This window comes from Alligator sinensis, unplaced genomic scaffold (assembly GCF_000455745.1).
Source record: "Alligator sinensis unplaced genomic scaffold, ASM45574v1 scaffold512_2, whole genome shotgun sequence".
Taxonomy (NCBI): Eukaryota; Metazoa; Chordata; order Crocodylia; family Alligatoridae; genus Alligator; species Alligator sinensis.
The window spans coordinates 749,749-756,313 of record NW_005842182.1 but is presented as its reverse complement, the minus strand read 5'-3'; the positions used below and the strand labels follow the sequence as shown (position 1 = coordinate 756,313).

General features: G+C 48.0%; 1 protein-coding gene across 3 annotated transcripts in view; it reads right to left on the bottom strand.

Annotated features, from left to right (window-relative positions):
* LOC102384291 (kynurenine/alpha-aminoadipate aminotransferase, mitochondrial-like) overlaps positions 1-6,227 on the bottom strand; it is a 26,641-nt gene extending 20,414 nt beyond the window's left edge. For 2 of the 3 annotated variants that reach the window (XM_014521123.2, XM_025207113.1), the window contains exons 1-3: positions 6,106-6,227; positions 3,808-3,878; positions 2,585-2,653 (exon numbers count right to left, since the gene is read on the bottom strand). In XM_014521123.2, coding sequence (XP_014376609.1) covers positions 2,585-2,651 — 67 coding nt within the window. In that variant the 5' untranslated portion in view covers positions 2,652-2,653; positions 3,808-3,878; positions 6,106-6,227. The remainder of the gene's footprint in view (positions 1-2,584; positions 2,654-3,807; positions 3,879-6,105) is intronic. The other variant, XM_025207112.1, reaches the window with a different exon arrangement.
* Positions 6,228-6,565: the final 338 nt, after the last annotated feature.

The window sequence follows — 6,565 nt, the reverse complement described above, 5'->3', positions numbered from 1 at the left end:
GAGATGCAGCCTCTCTCTCTGATCAGCTCCAAATTGGAGCTCGATTCCCCTACCCTCCCAACCTAACAGCTAACGTCTATTGGGTCAGGAGAATCAGTCTAACTCATGGTGCTTTCTGTGAAGCACCATGACAGAAAGCACCATGAGTTAGACGGGGAAGCTGCACTTCTGCCTGCACCTTTCCTGTAGTTGATAGTGCACAAGGGAATCATGTGGCTATTATCACATCTGGCCACCTTTGATACCTCAGCTTGAATTATTAGGCTGGACATGTGTAGTTAGATTTAGCACTGGTGGTCTTTGATATGTCTGAAGCAAGGCTCAAACTTTCACCTCTAAAACTGTAATGAGTCATTTTAAGCAGTGTAACAGGGAGACAGTGCTCCCATTACTTTAAGGGAGAAGCAGCAGCAGGGAGGTCCCCAGATGTGGGGAAACGCTACCCATTATGGGCTGGCTGCAGAGGAGGAGGCAGCCAGGGACTCATATCTTATAATTGCCTATTGCTAGGCCTATTGCTAGGCTTGGGCAGCTGGTGCACTGCTAAGGCAGCAAGAGAAGAAACTCAGGCTGCCCTGGAAGCTAGCTGTCAGGTCCCAAGAGAAAACCCCTGTGGGTGGCTGGGGAGCCATTGGACCGGAAGGGGCAGGGCTAAGGAGGCATATAAGTCCAGGGCCTGAGCCGGAGCAGGAAATCTGGCTCTGCAGGCAGCAGACAGAGTTGCTCCCAAGCAGGATGGCTAAAGGAGAGGGAGTGCTTAGCACTTGAGCTGGTGACTGCAAGTAAGAGGCTTGTATGGAGTAGTGGGGGCATTTTAGTTACAGCCAGTGGGCTTATGTTTTTGTTTAACTTTTACATTGGTGGACTGGATGTGACTACAAGGAGTGACTAGGGCACATTGAGGTTTAAGCTACAATGGGGTGCCTATTGCTATAGGAACAGAAAGAGGCCACAAATCGCTCTTAAGGCAACAGGTACCCTGGGGCACAGATTGCCAGGAGGGCCCACTTTGCACTTGAGGGGAGGACTGGACCCAGTGGAGTCTGAGAGGACCTGCTGGCTGGAGGATGGATAAAGGCTTGCTCTGGGACCCTAGGGCAGCTTCCCTTTTACAAATACATGAAGTACATCAAGGCATAGCAGGCGAGATAAGAGGGAGGATGTCCAGGGAGCCTAAGTGGGACAGGCACTAGGGGGTGTTCACAGCTGCTTGTGGTGGGCTCAAACCTGCTACACACTTTCTCTAGAAAAAGGCAGTTCAGGGTCGGATTGTCAGTCATTTTTTGTCTACTATATGGAAGAACTGAATTATCATTTAAAAAGTGCATCCTAGGAAGGCAGCCTATGCCAGCAGCACTAAATGGGGTAAAAGTAAATCGAAGTAACAAGCCTGGAATGAAGGAGCTGAGAGTTGATGAAGTGCAAGAAGCCACAGGCATATCAGTATGGCTGGTAAAGCAGCAAAAAGTGTGAGGAAAATAGAGATGGAGTTCCAGACTGACTTTCTCTTTAATTAAGTCATTAGCAGTCAACTGAGCCCGAACATCTAATGAAAATTCAGTAACAGACATTGCAGTGACAGCCCCAACTGCAGAACCAGAGGCAATAGTAGAAATGTTTTCTGGTAGAAATTGAAAAGAATTAAACAGTGTAACTATTTCTTCATTCTGAATGCCCTGATTTTTTCAAAGGATGCAATGCATACTCATTTCAGGGATGTAAAGGCAAGATCTTTCAACTACCTCTGCCTGACAACTTTAGCCTACAAAGGGCAAAGATGGGTTAGCCTTTCATACTGGTTAGAGCAGGGATTGTCAGCTGAGGGTAAGCGTATCCCCGGGGGTATTTGAGAAGGCCTTAGTGGGTATGTACAGGTAGGTGGGGATGGAGCGCCGCCATGCACCATCCTGTGCTGCTGCACAGACACTGCCTGTCTGGCTGGATGCGGGGGAAGCTTGCATGCGGTGGTTGCCACCACTCTGCATTCGACCATGTGCCACCACCCCTCCGTATCTGGCTGCCTGGGGTACACTGCTCTGCATCCGGCTCCCGGGGGTAGACTAATCCCAAAAGGTTGAAAACCCCTGAGTTAGAGTGACCATATGTCCAGATTGGCCAGTACTGTCCTGGATTTCTGAGGCTGGATCTGGCCATTCAGTGAAAATTAAAATGAGTGTCTTGGGTGTGGGGCCGGGAGGCAGAGCAGCAGGAGCTATGAAATAGGAAGCCCTAGCAGGCAGCAAAATTGCCAGGTAAGTTAGCTTGATTAGTGGAATGACAATTAAAAAGGGAATTGTCAACAGCTGTGAAGAAAAAAATGGGTCACTAATGGGCCACCGACTCATTAGCTGCTTGAATAATAATACCAGTGGTGCCCCACCCTGCTTTTGCCTGCAGCAGCAAAGGGGTGGGTGGGGGCAGCATCCCATATTTCCCATTGTCCCATATGGTCACCCTAATATTAGTTAGCTTGCAAATTTCCAGTGTGTTCTTACAAGACTTCTCTAATATTCATATACAATGTCTCCGGCCAGGACAATACTGTTTAAGGGTTGCTGGGTTAGGAATGGAAAAATTTACTCACTCAGAACTCTTATTGGAGATGCCTTTCTTGCTGCGCTTACAGCAGTGATGAATCGAGAGTAATTCATGTCTATGGGGCAAAGAGCAATTAATTTTAATTAAACTTAATTAACTGGCTAAAAAAGTGAAGTAACATGAAACATCGCTTTTTCAATCTGGCTAGGACACTGTATGGTAAACATGAAAAACACCCACCAGTGAGTAACTAATCTAAAATGCAATCTGTTTCTCCAGGCCACTTAGTTGGATAAAACATGGTATCAATTATAGTCAGATTTAACACAAACAAACTGAATGTTTTCCAGAATATTTCCAAACAGCTTCCTCCCACCCTTTTTCTTTAAAAGTTTAGATGAGTTTTTAGATGATTCTTATTTGGGGAAACCATTTACAAAACAACATGGAGTGGTCAGGGCTCTTTTGCAAGGACTCCAAAGCATGCTCTGGTTTGTTGTGGTAGTTAATCAGCATAAAGAGATACAAAAATGATCCATGTTCTTGGGGAACAATGACAATACTGACATAAAAAAGGCAACTGCAGAGTGGATCCCTCTTGGATTTTGTGGCTTTTGCAATACAGGGAGGGAGGGAAAAAATAAAAGTCAAGTGAAAATGGACAAAATGCAAACTCCAATAGAGAAAGAAATGTTTTATATTTCTAAGCATCCTGGACTAAAAGGAGGCCTCCTGGACTATTGCATTCAGTCCCTCATACTTGTAGGCAACTACTTGCTTGATGAGTCTGTAACAAGAGTGTCAAACATAACATCAGCTGCATAAGCCAGTCTAGTGGGCCAGGGAATTTGGGAGTATGGCTCCCAGTGGGCGTAGCCTGCATAGAATCTTGGCCCCTCATGGACATAGCCATCAGCCCTTGGTAGCCCTAAATGTAATTCAGGGAACTTTCGTCAGGCTACCATACACAAAATACGGAGAGAATTATATCTTATGTTGCAGAGGAAGGCACAAGACCCCATGGTCTTTGTCCATCTGAACTAGCATTCTTCACAACAGGGGAGAGGAAGCAAGAATAGAATATACTATTCCTCTCTTGGCGATATATTCTTTTGGGGTCAAATCTGGCGCACACTCATATAATCAGAGACTCCCATTGACTTCAGTGAGATTTGAATTAAGTCCTTGAGCTTTTTAGATTTATGTAAAACTCTCCTAGCCATTTATATTAATAATCTGGAGGTGTATGGAAGGACAAGGTATACTTACTGCTCCACTTACGTCACTTTCTCAACGTATTCCAAACAGCAAGAGTAACTCTAAAGCTTTTTTCTTCAATTCTAGAAGGGAAAGTTTTAAAGGCAGATTACGAGTTTAGAGGTGTGACAGATCTGAAACATTCATCAGTTCCTTTTAATGAGAATCCAGCTTTATTTCTTTAGCTGTATTAAGCATACTATTTAAAGTGCTTTAACTAATGCAAGTCATCACGATGTGTCACAACACGTGTCAGACTACAAAACAGATGTGGTTTCTAGAAACGGATTAAGAATGTCTTTCAAAATGTCTCACCCTGATTTTTCCTTCTGTCTTTTCCCTTAGTTCCACAATGACCCAGCTACTGATTTTGTTTTGTTTGTTTTTTAAGCTTCACTGGATGTCCTTACATTTGCTTGGTAAGGGAAGATGTGCCTGGCTTTAAAGAATAAAAGGAACTGAAGGTCATTTATTATGTTATAGCAATGAAAACACTCATCTACTGGGCAACTAAACTGGAAAAAAAATCTTGAAGTCTGGTTACTTTTATAGAATTCACAGAAAATAATTTTCTACCAACCGCACTTATATTCTTGTGCTCATATTTTATAAATTGCTAACGAGTGTGTAGCAAGTGGTATATCTTTAGCAAGCGTCTTTCTTTTGTAATGTTGTTTATATTAATTGAAAAAAAACAATTAAAAATATACTCTTTCATCTTTCTACTGCAGAGATCCTCCTGCAGTAGAAACCCCCTCACCAGATACCCTCTGTGCTTCTACAAAGCTAAGTTTTCCCTGTAGCAACAGACACAGTTTTTTTGTTATCTTCATCAGAATGAATTGAGTCTGCTGCTGCAGGGGATATATTGCCTACTATGTACCAGTCTAACCTTGCAGCTTGCTGTGCCCCAATCTGCCAGAAAGGGGAAGCGACTGGGTGTTCTGCTTTCTTTCCTCTTTCTGCCCCAGCTGGAGAGAGTTATTTGCTAGCCTTTCAATCTCAGAACTGCTTTTGCATTGTTTGCATTTATAGCCGAAGGCAAGGTAACGCACCTTGTAGACTAACCGAAGTAGGCGGACATCTTTCAAAAGCCTTTGCTCACTGTTTATCTACTTTGATTAGTCTGCAAGGTGCAAATTTACCCTGCCTTCCACTCAACTTCAGACTAACACACCTAACTACACCTCTCCGCATTTATAGCTGACAGTGAAGAAATAAGAGAAACAGGAAGAAAACATCAAAGCCAGAACCTGCAGCAGCTGCCATGCATTTTGAGAGAGCTCTGACTAATTACATTGCCAACTTTACTACCAACACTCCCCTACCCCCCAGCTCCCTGCCACCCACCCCAAGCCCCTCCTGCAAAATGCTGTTTAGATGATGTTGGGATGCTAAACCTGTCAGCAATTCATCTACCTGCATGTTTGGTATCAAAAGCCTTACGGCACTCAGGTGTACTTAACTCTATTAGTCTGAAGTCAAGGGAAAGGTGGCATAGATCTGCACCTCTGGTTCATTGTAACAGAGATATCAACCTGACCCTACAGGGCCCTGCTGCAAGTTCAGATTATAGCAGGTTTCTATCCAGCTTCAGAGTTGTGACACATATTCAAGTGCTAACTTCACAGCTACTTGTTCTTTTTATAGCTGGACTGTCATTTTTCTGGTGTGATCATTACGTTGCATGTGTGGGTGGTCAAACTTTATTGCGCTATTCACTAGTTAACTGCGTAATATACCCAGCACCTAGCAGGGGCCGTGGGCTGGCCGTGGACATGGCTGGCTGGGCCAGTCTGTGGGCACGGGTGGACTAGCACTGTAAAGTGTGCCTGGTGGGGGGCCCAGCCTGACCCCTGCATGAGGAGGCACGTGCCAGGCCTGCTCTGCAGCAAGCCCCTGCCAGACGCGCTCCCTTAGGTGCTGGCTCGGGGGCAGGCCCAGCTTTGGTCCCCACATTCGTGTGCAGCCAGCCCCGGGCACGGGCAGCTGGCATGGAGCACGTGCTGCATGTAGGGCAGGGGCTGGGGCCCCAGGGCTCCCAGGCTGTGCGCCCAGCAGCCCGGGCGCGCGGGGTGCAGCCCCCACCCTCAGGGGGCAACGCGGCGGCCACGGGGGTGGGGCGGGGGCTGCACTGACGTCACCACCCCCACCAGGCACCTGCTGCTCGGACCCCAACGCTCCCCCCGCCCTGCGCGGTGTCACGGGCGTGTGCGCATGCGCCTCCCCACAAGGGCTCGGCTGCCCCTCACAACCGCATTAACCCTTTACGTCTCGCGGGCACGGGTCCGCGGCCAGGCGCGCACTGACCTGCGGACCCGCCGCGCCCAGTGTACAGCTCCGCTCCGGGCACGGGCAGCAGCCCCGGCGAGCTACCCTTCCTACGCCCAGTGCGGCCCAATCGCCTCGCCCCGCCCCGGCGACTGGCTGAGGCGGCGCGGGAGGAGGGCGGTTGGTGACTGTGCGGTAGGTTGCGTCAGCGCGCCACGCACCCGCCGCTTCGTGAAAGGAACGTCACAGAGCGGGCCGCTCCGCCGACATCATCAGCGCCCCGTGTTAGTTAAGGGGCAAAGTCTTCTTGCCAAAAGGCAACTGCCCCGGCATCCCCGAGCTGCCAGACCCGGCCAGGGCCAGGCCGTGGGGTTTTGAGAGCCCTGGACTGAGGAGAGCACACGTGCACAGGATGGCGTTGGACAGTGGGGACCGTGCGGGAGCGCGCACACACACACCGGGGATGGTGTTACATACAAACACAGAAGGGGGATGGTGT